The sequence below is a fragment of the Patagioenas fasciata genome, chromosome 2 (assembly GCF_037038585.1).
Source record: "Patagioenas fasciata isolate bPatFas1 chromosome 2, bPatFas1.hap1, whole genome shotgun sequence".
NCBI lineage: Eukaryota > Metazoa > Chordata > Aves > Columbiformes > Columbidae > Patagioenas > Patagioenas fasciata.
The window spans coordinates 146,962,988-146,976,765 of record NC_092521.1 but is presented as its reverse complement, the minus strand read 5'-3'; the positions used below and the strand labels follow the sequence as shown (position 1 = coordinate 146,976,765).

At 41.6% G+C, this 13,778-nt stretch overlaps 2 protein-coding genes across 5 annotated transcripts in view; both read left to right on the top strand.

Moving 5' to 3' along the window:
- MINDY3 (MINDY lysine 48 deubiquitinase 3) overlaps window positions 1-6,504 on the top strand; it is a 53,656-nt gene extending 47,152 nt beyond the window's left edge. For all 3 annotated transcript variants that reach the window (XM_065832888.2, XM_071805182.1, XM_065832890.2), the window contains 3 exons: window positions 1,486-1,573; window positions 4,093-4,164; window positions 5,420-6,504. In XM_065832888.2, the coding sequence (XP_065688960.1) occupies window positions 1,486-1,573; window positions 4,093-4,164; window positions 5,420-5,569 (310 nt within the window). In that variant the 3' untranslated portion in view covers window positions 5,570-6,504. The remainder of the gene's footprint in view (window positions 1-1,485; window positions 1,574-4,092; window positions 4,165-5,419) is intronic.
- A 6,768-nt stretch (window positions 6,505-13,272) lies between these two features.
- The window catches only part of ITGA8 (integrin subunit alpha 8), a 107,491-nt gene continuing 106,985 nt past the window's right edge, over window positions 13,273-13,778 (top strand). The window contains exon 1 of one of the 2 annotated variants that reach the window (XM_065831106.2): window positions 13,273-13,526. In XM_065831106.2, coding sequence (XP_065687178.1) covers window positions 13,360-13,526 — 167 coding nt within the window. In that variant the 5' untranslated portion in view covers window positions 13,273-13,359. Of the gene's footprint in view, window positions 13,563-13,778 lie in introns of both variants that reach the window. The other variant, XM_065831105.2, reaches the window with a different exon arrangement.

The window sequence follows — 13,778 nt, the reverse complement described above, 5'->3', positions numbered from 1 at the left end:
AAGACAGGGTAACAGAGAAGTGTCAATGCAGTAAATGTAGATTTGTGGGCATGTGGGCATGTGGGATAAAACAATCCTGATTTTACAGACACATTTTTGGGCTGTGAACTAGATAACTGCCATTCAGGAAACAGATTTTAAACCCATAATCAGGGATAGATGAATGGAGTGGGGTTTCTAGGAATTACGCCATTGTATAAATGCATGAAATTTCACTCCATCTTGAAAAAGAACATTGTAGAAAGGTATCAGGAAGGCAACAAGGCTAATCAAAGGTACAGAATGTCATTACTACAAGCAAGAACTAGGTTAGGACTGATCAACCTGGAAAAGACAGACAACCATTGGTATGTGAGGGAGGTTTCTAAAATCAGGAGTTTCATAATAAATAGAGAATAATTGTTAATTGCTTGTCACAATACAAAAATGAGGTGTCATCAAACTGAACTATCAGATGACAGGTTCAAATCAGGAAATACTTATTCCCAGTGTCTATAGTTCTATTTTAATTTTATGAGTGGCGTTTATCAAATGCCACAAGTGTATATGGGTTCAAAGCCAATTAGGTACGTGCATGGAAAGAAAAAATATATATCTTTGTGTTTTAGATACTGCCTCTCACTGAGGATGTCTTTGAGCAGCAGACTGCTGGAAACGGGAGGGTAGACTAAGGATATCACTGCGTGTTTGCCCTGTTGTACTGTGTCGCAAGCACCCGCTACTGACCAGGGTCAGAGACAGGATACTGGGCAAGACGCTCTGTTGGTTTGACCCATTGAGGACATTTCTGTGTACGGTACAACTTATAACTTGGGCAAGAGGATAGGTAGATGCGGATAAATGTTTAAGTGATCTGATGCCTGTAGAGATATGTTTTTTAAATAGAAATATAAAGTTATAATTGACATTCATTTTTAGTGACCTGAAATTGTACCATATTCATGCAGCAAGGCTTTCAGATTAGTACTGTTAATATTTTCATTATTTATTTGTTTTGGCTTCTCTGACATCAAGAACATGATGTAAATAAGAAATGGATCTGTTAAATTTTATTTCAGTGTACTTAGAAAATCTTGGAGGCTTCTCAAATCTCCTTTTAAAAGCAGGTTGTTTGGCAGTTAGGGAGCTGTATTTAAAAGATGACTGGTTTATGTATCTTAAGTTCAAGAATGCTTACAAGACAGCAAAATGCCTTTTGGGCTGTAAACCTGGATTTGTATTATATGGGTTTTAAATTATTTTACCAAATATGGTGGTCCTTCAGAATTATCACTTATTTAATTTAAAAGAACAGATTACTTTTATTTAAAAATAACCATGTTTTGGCAACTTGCATGCCATTCTGGTGCAGTTGTCACTTAATGATTAAAAATAGAATAGTATTGCTATACTTGGCAGCCAGTACTGTGGTAGTACAGCATAACTTCGTCATGCAAGAATAAAAATGTCTTACTCATACTTTTATATTCAATGTTTTTGTCATAGTGTAAACCTCATGAAGACCAAATTAGATCCAGAAGGACTGGGCATTATATTACTGGGTCCCTTTCTGCAAGAATTTTTCCCTGAGCAGGTAATCAATATAGCTTTATTGCTGTAGAGCGTTGTCCACTTTGCTTGTCTTTGAGGTTCACAAAACACTTCCATCAGTATCACAGAGCTATTTTTAGTAATAAGTATTGCATGCATTCAACACAACTGACCAGCAAGTAGCTTCTTGTATTACACAACAAACTGTTGGCTTCTGTTTTGCATAAGGTGTCTGTGATTTTGTCAGCTTCACACTGGAAGGAAACTCCATTGTAGTGACAAGTTCTAAAATTCACTTCAGGAAACATAATCATTTTGCATATGAAATTGAACTGGTTACTTAGAAAGTTCATCTGAGTTTTTTTCTGAGAATAAGTGACCTTATTGTTTTTATCAATATTACAAATGTCTGCTGTAATTGCTAGCAAATTGGAAAAGGTTGCAAATATATTTAAAACTTTTTATGTAGTTCTCTAATACTGTAAAATTTGTGACAGTTTAACAAAAAGTCATAATAGGGTTATGTTTAGCATATATGGAAGTCAGTATCTGCCAGGGTAATGGGAAATTATTTTCAAACTCTCAGTCTGTTCCATATGTTCATAAAGATAGACACGTTCACCCAGCACCCCTGTCCTGTCCTCCCTGTGGTCACATTTTCCTGCCTTCATGCTCCCTCCTTCCTGCCACCAGGACCCTCTTGGTACAGATATGTGATAAACCAGAAGAGGGAACTGGTTTGATGAGCGCGCCCTTTGCAGGCTTGTGGAGACTCGTTCCACGGCCGTGCAAATGCTTGTGTTGGCAGAAGAGAGAGGGTTTCCCCAGGGACAGAAAGCTACACTGGTGGCGGCCAGAAATGGGCTGAGAGGAGTACTTCTTTGGAGGCTTTTGTGGCTTAACATGTCATTGAAACTATATGGCTTAATTTTTATAACCAAGGAAATGTGAAACTAATATTTTCAAAATGCCTTCAGCAAGAGTGTCTTTGTTAAGGGTTTTGCAGCGCTGTCTGGATGTAGTATTCTGTACTATGGAACAATCTGGTCATTCAGAAGACACTAGAACTGCACAGCCAAAGATGGTAGGGACTGAATACATCATTAAGAGATGATTCATCATCTACAGGAAAAAGAAGGAGTTAGAGTGTTCGTTTTCTTGAGATTTACAGAATTACATCTGCATTGTGTATTTCCCAACTGATTCTTCTTACTTTCATTTGTATATCCAGAAGTGGAAATATCTTTACAACTGAATATAATTGATCTTATTTCTTACAATTATTTTACACTTGCAAATCTTGAAGACTCCACTGCTTAATTTTAGGCCTCAGATGCTTAGAATGAAGTTCAGAAAGCAAAGGCCCATCCTCCCTACTTGGCTGTGCCCAAGCTGTCTGGTAGTGCAGGCCAGGGGTGGCTGGAGGAGAAAACAGCTGTCAGCTGGGGCTGTTGCCTCTGTTGCCTTAATTCCATCTTTGCTGAGAATATTCAAACCCCCATTCTTGCTCTCCTAGAAATTACTAAATTCCACATCAAAAGCAGGAAGGTATATCAGCTTTCCTCTTCAAAGCTGTTGGCTTAGAATAAAAATATTCAAAGATCATTCAGCTTGAGAGGGCAAGCCTGACTCTTCAGTGCTTACGACAGTCACCTGGGGAGGAGGATTCCTGAATTCCTTGGTAGCCTTTTTTTGGGAAACAATTACTGCATGAAATTCTTAACATCCATGGGACAGGAACTGGAAAGCAGCACTTCTTTTTCTTCAGGGTGAGCATACCTTCCTTGGGGAAAAAAGTGTCTCTTTTCTTCACAGCAAAGCTTCATTTTATTTATCTCTGTAAACAGAGTTACTGCTTACCTTCCTTTTCACCACCCTCCTGCCACTGAGTAGCCAAGGTTGCCATGAGAGACCCGTACAGAGATAAGGCTTGTGAATCATTTAAGAGGAGAAAAATGAATGAGGGCTTTTCATAACCTGATGGATGTCCTGTAACTGAGCAGATATCTTCTCATTCCAGCCTTTACTTCCATGTACTTAAAAAAGGATAAGCTTTTCTTTGGAGCCTGGTCCAGCAGGTATAAAAGAGATGATATTACACCTGATTTGTGTTCCTTGATTGAGTAAAGCTTTTCAGTCCTTTTAGGACTAAAGCATTTAAACACCTGGAATGGTAATGGTTGAGAATGGCAGAACAGCTGCCGTTGGGCCCCCGCTGCACAGGTGTCTTCACAATTAGTCCACAGTTAGGCAGGCACAGGTGTAAATTACTTTTTAGCTCTCAAATGGAGAGTTGGAGGTTGTATCTGGTCCTTAGTAAATATTTAACTTCGTAGCATCCAAATAGACATAAGTACACAGAAATGTGGCCACTACTTAAGGTGTCCAACTTTAAAAATTAGGACAGTTTCTACCTGGTCAGTGCTGAAGCTGTATGTAGTTCAGAGTGTCCAGGTGAACACAGAAGAACCATGACTTGCTGTTTGAATGCATCTGTCTAGTTGTAAAGAGAAGGGACAGGATGTATATGTCATGTGAAATTAACCGTCTTCTTTCTGCTAGGACTCCAGGATTTCAGAGTCATTCACTGTTTACCATTACAATGGACTGAAGCAATCTAACTATAATGAAAAGGTAAGATTTAAGAAACATCAGTCTAGCCCTAATAACAATTAATATGCAAAATTGATTATAGTTACAGGCAAAATACTTTAACTTGAAACAAACATTTTATAAAACGATTATTTTGATAATTTTCTTCTAAAATTATACATTTGGAATTGGAAGCTGCTTTGTGCTCCTACTCATATTTTAGCTTGTATAGTGTACTGGTTGGCTAACCTGTGAGTTTCGAACATAGCATTTCTCATGCTTATCCATGAGAATGGGGACCTGAACTGTAAAGGACAATGGAGATGTAACACAGACAAACTGCAATTTCTGTAAGTAACCCTACACGGAAATTAAGATGTTTGGATTTTGGGGGGAAAAAAAGCCTTGCATCAAAAAATCAATATTTTTTTTGAACCACTCAGTGGGTACAAAAGTGACCTCTTTCATTTTCAGCTTTCTTGGAAGGAGGGGTGTCCTTGATACACCATGACTGCTTCTGAGTTAGTTCTGAATTAGAATTTAGGGTAGAAGAGTGTAAGGCATTAATAGACATAGGGAGCAAAAATTACTTCAAGTAAGGAGACGTATATACTCAAGACGTATTACTTCAAGTAAGGAGATGTATATACTCAGTCTTTGGAATAGCTTGGAGTCAAGTCCTTAAAATTACCCTTATAAAATCTCCAGCAGTCTCATACCCTAAAATGCAGCAAAAGCATTAAAAGATGCATTTATCTTTACAATTGAGCATATATACATAATCAAGAAAATTTAAACAAATTTTTGTTTTCAGAGGATTCTGCCTGTAGCATTTAAAATATTGTTGCATGAATAGAGCTGATTTGCAACAGAAGTTCCATTTCATGGAAGATAAATTCCATAAAGTTAAGTCTAAGGAACACTGTCCTTATAAAATAACAATATTGCATTGTAACAGTAGTAGAACATCTCTTGTCTCAGAATTTTTGCATTTCCTAGATTACTTTTTTCCCCATTTTGCCCTTTACCGTCTCCAGAAGTAAACAGTCAAATGAATGTGGCCTGATCAGATACTCGAGTCTAAGAGATTAGGGTTATTTTTTTTTATTTCATGCCTCATTTCACTAAAATATATATATATATATATATATATGTAATTTCGCAGATTTGATTTTTGTAGTAAAAAAAAAAGTATCATAACACATCCTCTCCTAACCCTGTGAAAAGAACCATCTCATCTTTCTCATTTTAGAATTTTTAAACAAACAGGCTGACATAGTTGTTTTTCTTTTGACAGGTCATGTATGTAGAAGGCACAGCAGTTGTTATGGGTTTTGAAGAGCCAATGCTACAGACTGACGATACTCCTGTAAAACGCTGCCTGCAAACCAAATGGCCATACATAGAATTACTCTGGACCACAGATCGATCTCCTTCTTTAAACTGAGATGTGCATAAAGAACATACTACAATCGAACACTTGAATGGAGATATGACAGCTGGTATTTGCTTGGAAGGGGGTATCACTTTGACTGTGTGAAGTTATACACTGGTATCATTGCTGAATTGTAAATAATGATTACAAACACTTTTTCAGTGTTAATTGGAATATTTAATTTTTTAATCAGATTGATTTCTATTATAATAGTTTGTCTTTTTTGGCCACTGTAGTACTGTTAATGTGAGTTATCCTAAAAAAAAAAAAAAGCCTATTTATAATGTCTTAACATTATTTTGCCATCTCATGAAGATTTGAAAAATATCTGATATTGCAGAATCTGCGTATTAGATGTCAGATCTTTAAAACATAAACCATATGCGGCTTCCTCTGAATCATATAGGCATGTTTTATTATTTAAATTATATTGGTTACATTACAGTACCATAATGTGTGGACTAGACTGGCCTTTGCACTGGATATGTTTTAATGACTTTAAATTTTCTGCAATTTTTCCTAAAATCTAATTTTACCTAAAGAGCTTGCACAATGTGACATAAATATGATACATTTTTAGGAATAAGTAATTAATAAGTATAATTCATAAATACTTTTTCTTGGCAGTTGTATATTACTGTGGCTTAGTTATCGGGCATGTTAAAAGTGAACAAAAAATCTGAAGAAAAATAGATGTATTAATATTTATTTGAATTTGTATAAAAGAAATGTAAAAACAGCAGAAAGAATTTCTTGTTCTATAACCTTTAAACCATTCAAACTTATGATATTGCCAAATACCTCTTCTCAATTTCTCCAAACAGCAGTGTAAGCCAGCATTATTGTATGTGTTAAGTGCATGAGAACATCTGTTATTACATTATTATATTATTTTATTTATTATCAACTTGTTAGCCCTAAAATAAAATCTTTTCCTTGGATCATGATGTATTGTTTTAAGTTTGGTTTTAATCAAACTTGGTTACTGCCTCTCTAAGATGATGAAAAGAGACCATGGGCTTAGAAATGTCAGGTTTTGAATTGAACACATCTTGCAGGGGGGAAAAAACAAGGGGGGAGGAGAAAAAAAAAGCACACAAAAGACAGTTTATTGCATCTTGACTGTGATTGCAGAGCCTATGCTATTGCCAGCAGGGTTGAATTTAGCATTCAGTCCTATTTATGTTTAAAAATATTTTTTCATGTGTGGATAACGTTATTCTAGAATGATCATCGTACAGGAAAACAAACTGATTTGTTTGAAAATAAGGTATGTAGTGTGGGGGAGAAAGCCTTGTTGGAGATTTTGCACTGTAAAGCTTATAGTAGTGGCAGAAAGAGACACTTGAGGATATGTCCTGTGCAAGTCTGTACTGTGTATCTTAGGTTTCCATCTGGAAAAGGGTGAACAGTGGAGTTCTGTGGTGGGTTGACCTTGGCTGTCTGCCAGGTGCCCACCCAGCCACTCTCTTACTCCCTCTGCTCAGCAAGAGGGGAAGAAAACAGATGAAAAAGCTCCTTACCTCCTTGTTGAGATAAGGACGGGGAGATTGCTTGGCCAGTTATCATCACGGGCAAAACAGACTCAAAATTAATGTAATTTATTGACAATTAAAAACAGAGATAGTGAGGAAAAGAGGGGGAAAAAAAAAAAAACAACAACAACAAAGCAACACACACCTTGCCCCTGCCCCTTCTTCTCTGGCTCAACTTCAGTCCCAACTTTTCTACCTCCTCTCCACTGAGTGGGGCAGGGGGACAGGGAATGAGAGTTGTGGTCAGTTCATAACACTTCATCTCTGCCACTCCTTCTCCTCACGCTCTTCCCCTGCTCCAGTGTGGGGTCCCTCCCACAGGAGACAGTTCTCCATGAGTTTCTCCAGTGTGAGTCCTTCCCACACGCTGCAGTTCTTCATAAATTGCTCCAGTGTGAGTTCCTTCCATGGGATGCAGTCCCTCAGGAACAGACTGGTCCAGCCTGGGTCACTCACAGGATCACAAGTCCTGCCAGCAAACTTGCTCCAGCGTGGGCTTCTCTCTCCATGGGGCCACAGGTCCTGCCAGGAGCCTGCTCCAGTGTGGGCTTCCCACGGGGTCACAGTCTCTTGGGGCATCCACCTGCTTTGGCATGGGGTCCTCCATGGGCTGCAGGGGTACAGCCAGCCTCACCATGGGCTGCACTGTGGGCTGCGGGGATTCGTGCAGTGCCTGGAGCACCTCCTCCCCCTCCTTCTTCACTGAACTTGATGTCTGCAGAGTTGTTTCCCTCACCCATTCTCAGTCCTCTCTCAGATGCCACACCATGTTTTTACTCTTTTCTTACCTACGTGCACACAGAGACACCACCAGCTTTGCTGACAGGCTCAGCCTTGGCCGGTGGCAGGTCCATCACGGAGCCAGCTTGAACTGGCTCTGTGCAACATGGGGACAGCTCCTGGTGGCTTCTCACAGAGGCCACTGCTGCAGCCCTGTCCTGCCCCCACCTACCAAACAAGTTCCATGAGGACTTGTTTAAACACCTAACTTCTAAAACTGCCACAAACATTCCTCATTACAGAACTGATAGCAGTGTATCTTACCGCTCTTTGAGATTTCTTTTTCTGAAAAAATAATTCCTTTGCAGATGACAATAATTTGAAAAGATTCCTTTATGCGTCTTATCTGATTCACTATATTTAGAATACACATATTTCGTCCTGCTTTGTGGGCCTGATGCTAAAAGCCTTGTGCAACAGTAGCATTGCTACTCAAAAGTATATAGATAATTAATTAAGAGAATCTGCTTTAATCTGGATTGTCTGGCAAGTCTGAAACTTTACTTTTCCTAAAATACTCAGGCTTGTTAGGTGTTTGCTTTAGCTGGTTTTGCACATTTAAGATAAATGTCTTCAGGCAGACTTGGCACTGCTGTCTTGGAAGATGAAAATACACTTTTCTTGCTCTTCCTCCTGGGTTCTGGTGTGTGTCTTGGTTTGTACTAGAGTATCTCACACCAGCACTTGCACTGAATCATAGCTTGGATCTGTTATTCTAACAGCCTTTTTCTAGTCCACTGTCAGGTACAATTTACGTTCTCACAGAAAAAGAAAATGTAAAGCCCATCTGATGTGAAATGTATATATAAGCATTATTCTGGGTAAAAAACTTCCGCCGTACTCCAGAGAAACTCAGCTGATACTTAGTGTGGTGTAAGAACCCTTATTCCTGAATCTTTCCTTCATACTGCCCGGTTATTTGAGGCCTGGGCCTGTTTTGCTTCTCACATTTTTGGACTGCCAGGGCTCACAGTGCTTACTGGAACCAACAGTGCTTAATGGGACTGCGCCAGTTCCCTCGGCCAAGGGAACCTCCCTGGCCTTTCCTCCCCGATGAACAAGATGAGAGATGCTGTGACTTCAGGGAAAGCCACCTCTTGTCCCCTAAAAAAGCATTTACTTAGAACGCAGACTTATAATATGTGGGGTGTTAATATCTGGTATTTTTATTTGCTTCCATACAAAAATGACCAGAAACCTGTATAATTTTCACAAGTTGTTCTGCTCTAAGTGCCAAATACCTAGGCTACATGTGTGTATACATGTATGTATATATTGCAGTTTGCAAACTGTGGCTCAGTCAGTAAGTAATACCAGATCACTCTACAGGATTAAGTACATGCTTTAACTAACCAGAGCAAATTGATAATGCTAACTATAAGAAAGCACGTGAACTAAACATGCAATTAAATGAGATTTTGATTAATGCTCCAGGCAAATTATTTTTTACATATTGCACAGTGGTTCAATTTTAACTGCCAAGGAAAGATCAGTATCTTCTGGGAGACAACTAGTGTTGTAGCTGGAAACAGGAGCAGTCGGCAGGCCACTGGGTAGTCAGTCTGGAAAACTGGGTCCTCCTTCCCATGTCTCGAAGCCCTTTGAAACAGAATTTTTTTCAGCTATGTGTTGGTGTATCTTTGCTCTGAATTCACTTTTATAACAAAGGGATGAGCTAAAAAAGGGGCCCCGGGATCAACTGCTGGTTGAGTAGTAAAAGATAAATTATTTCCACTTTGATGTATACTGAATATTACAGCTAAATACAGGTAAATACATTGTCTAAATAAATCATGGAAAGACTACTTTCAGTGCCTCATGTTAGCCCAGGTGAGTTATATTTGAAGGCTTAAGGCTAACAAATGTATTTTTGCTTTGTTAAAGCCTGAGCTGTTCAAGGTAAGCACCCAGTGTAAATCCCACCCAGTGCAAATCCAAATGTAAATATCCTTGTTATAACCCATGTGAAGACCCCTTTAAACTGTGAATCACTTAAGTATTTGCAGGGCACTTTACTTTTGAATATTTCTGTTGAAGTTCTTGGCTTTAACTTTCAGACAGTTATTTCTGCTTATCAGATCCATCTGTATGCTCTTTTATTCCCTCATCTCTTCCTTGTGAGGATGAATGTCTATGCTATATTTTGAAAAGATTTAACAGTAAAATTGCCAGAAATTTTGACAAGGTTTATTTTAAAATCTCCCATGATTCTTCAAAATACTTTTCCTCTGCTAACAGATACATTACTAAATAATGGCATTAATAAGATTAAAGCTTTCATAATAGAGCCTCTGTGAAATACTAATATTTAAGTTTTGCTTTGGCAAAACTTCCCATAGAAGATTTGACTGATCTGTTTTAAGATTGGAAAGGCCATAATGACATATTAACCTCACCAACTGCACATACTATAAGCTGTAGAAATCCACGCTGTGCATCTTGTATTTTTGTGTATAAACTAGTTGGTCCCATATTTGACCTTCCAGTTGTTCTGTAGGGTAGGTAATGACTTTTGGACTCTTGGCTGAATGTTCTTACAAAAGCTCTCTGTCGTGGCTTCAAGTGAGGTTCTCAAGCCTGTTAAGACTTTTTAGTTCAATATTCAAAGCAGTTAATGTGTCAGGCCACAGGTATGCTGAAGACCAAACTTCAGTCTACCAACAACTGCTTACCTCTTGAGCAGTGCCGGTCACAATGTCCAGTCCAAACAATTCTAAAGCCTAAGGAAAGCAAGATCTGGAATAAGCTTCCAGTGATCGGAATGGATCCAGGTTACTTATGGAAACACTGCAGGTCCTTTGAACAATGAAAAGATGTTGACTTGATTTGGAATATCCTACATTCATGTCTCTCTTCTTCATATGAAGAAAAGGTAAAAGAGTAAGGAGAGGGGGACTGCTGTGTGTTAACACCTTGGGGGTAAGAGGATCTTGAAAGAGACTTCCTTCTTTTCATTTTGCCCTGTTCTCCATCAGGTTTTAGCACTGATAGCCATTTGAAGCATTTTTTTCCTCTTTTAAATTTAGGTCAAACCAACCAGGTTAGGTGGCATGTATTTCAGACTGAAAGAGAGGTACATGACAGCTGCCGGTGTTCTTGCTGTGCCCCTTCTGTTTTACATTTGTGTGAACACTCACCTATCTCTAACTGTGCTAATTAATGAATTTTAACTCTGGATAGATCTGTACAAGATGGATCCAACACTAGAATAAGCTGCCTTCTCGCTCCCAAGTGCCATGGGTCTGGTGTGCCATCTGAGCCCCAGCAACTTCACTTGTGACAGCACTGGAACTGACTGTTGTGCTGAACAAAAGCAAGGTATTATTATTATTATTATTATTTAGCAAAAGGCAACACAACTTTTGAATGCCTTCAATTGCCTGAAAACTGTATGACTTTTAAGTGTAGATGTTAACCCTACAAGTCATTGAGGTACTTCTGAATTTATTGCTGGTGCTCAGATCTTGAAGACATACTTGTTCAAGGTAAAATAATGACATGATATCAATGGTGATGTTTCACTCGAATAGCAAGAGTAAAGTTGGTACAAATGTAAGGCAAGAAGAATTAAGGAATATTACAAGCCTGTGGGGACAGCTAAGGGTCACACAGTTAATGCTGGAAATAAACACTTGGTTCTATTTTTGTGAACAGGAATGTCAGTCTTATCTGAATAATCTCGCCACAAAGCACTTAAAATAAAGAAAACATGCAAGTAAAGAAACCAGAACCTCAGAACAAAACAAACTACTCTCAGCTGCTTTCATAGGTATGTTCTACTGTAGCATGTTTATAAATGGGTTTTCTATTCTTCTGATCTTTTTCTGATATTGTTTTGGACACATCTGTATTATAAATGCTGCAAAACAATATTTTTTTCCTCCTGAGAGAGTTGATTGAATAGAAAGTAAAATATTTCTCCTTTCCTTCCTGCCTCTGAGTTGGCCAGAAAAGATACAAATATGAATACTGACCCCTCAAGATGTGGGTGTAATGCCCCATTTAGCATTGTAGGGGAAGGGAGTGCTTTAGACAGAGTCAGTGTTTGCATATTCTTAACAGAAACAGCTAGAACACTGTTATGAGGCTTGCAGGGGCAGAACAATTCAAGACAGGAGTTACACAACCTCATCATTTTAAATTACTTTAATGAAGATACAAGAGCAGCTTTCTAAAAGCTCCATTCAAAGCCCCATCCAATAAAGCTGTATTGGTGATTTCTGTGGGAGAAGAGGTATGACACTTGCTCCTGCAGGGAGCTGTGGTGAAGGCCTATAGCGATGCTTTCCTCCCTGTGGCTGCAAGGTGCCCCCTTTACATATTGAATACTTTATGTAGTCAGGCAAGCACAAACAGAGAAAGTTGCAGGAGAACCCATTTCCTAATGTGTTCTGAACTGTGTGGCTGGGTTTACATCTTTCCTGTGGTTAGAAGGGTTTTTCAGTTGGCTTTTTTTTTTTTTTTTTAATAATAGCCATGCTGGCACACATAACAATCTGATGAAGGTCTACGGGGCGTTTCAAAAAGATGGACGCAATTTAAAAGCAGTATAGATTTCAAATTGGGTCCATCTATTTAAAACACCATGTGGGTTGCTTTTTTTTTTTTCACATGCATTTTAGTTTTCTATAAGGGATTTTCAGCTATCAGACTCTTCAGTTTTAACTCTTGAAAATGCTGGAAGTCGAGAGAAAATCAAGTAGAAACCACCAGTCTCAACTCTGCTATCTTCCCTGGTGAATGTGTGCAAACGTAGCCATCGGGTAACTCCGCTGGGCAGAGTTAAGGGGGTGTCCTGCTTAGCGTGCTCTTCTCCCGGCTTCACCGGTGGAATTTTTTAGTGCGACAAATGGCTTTCGCCAGTCACAGCCTGGTTAGTGCCGCAAACCACCCCGAGTACCGTGTTCTACCCGACGGAGAAACCCTGTCCGGGCCGCGGTGGTGGGGAACAAGGGCCGCTCCGGGTCCCCGATATCCGCACCGCAGCGACAGCGCTGTCAGCGCCGTCCTCTCCCGCAGACAATGCCGGAGGCGTCGTGCGAGGCCGGGCCGTGGCACCGACACCAGCGACGGCGGGACCCCCGCCTCAGGGAGGCTTCCCCTTCCGTGAGGGGCGGCCCACCGACCGCCAGAGCCTCTCCCTGCCCAGCTGCAGCGGAGCCCACGCACAGGCCGGTGGACCGGGGGTCCCTCGGGCTCAAATGCCGCCCCGTGGAAGAAGCGCTTCCGCGCCGAGCCTCCGCGGGGCCGCCGACAGCCGCGGGACTCCGCGCTGCGCTGCTTACCTCAGGCGCCGAGCGCGAGCCGCCAGGGGGCGCCGGAGTGCGCCTGTCCCCGCGGCGACGGCGGCGGGTGAGTGTGGCCGAGCCGCCCCCGCCAGCCCCCCGCCCCGCCGCCAGCGCTCGGCGGCAGCCAGACCGCCGCGGCACCGCACGGCTGCGCTGCGCTCCGCTCCGCCAGCGGCAGCGGGCCGCCGAGAGGGCGAGGATGCTGCGCCTCAGCCGCGGGCGCGGGGCCGGCCGCGCTCGCCGCTGGCAGCAGCCGTGCCCGCTGCTCCTCCTGTCAGCGCTGCTCGGGGCGCCGGCGCTGGTGGCGTTCAACCTGGACGAGGAGAAGCTGACGGTGTACAGCGGGCCCCCGGGCAGCTACTTCGGGTACTCGGTGGACTTCTACATCCCCGACCCCAGCACGTGAGTGCCGCCCCGGGTGGACCGGGCGGACCGCTCCCTCAGCGCAGCCCCGGGGGGCGATGGGACCGGCCGTGCCTCAGCGAGCACCCCCGGGCCGCCCTTCTTGCCGGGCCGGGGCTGGGGGCGCCGACGAGCTTGGGGAAGGCGGTGGGCAAACGGCGGCGTCCCGCCCGCCACTCTCGGGATGACAGCCCCTGTCCCGCCGTGCCGGGGCCG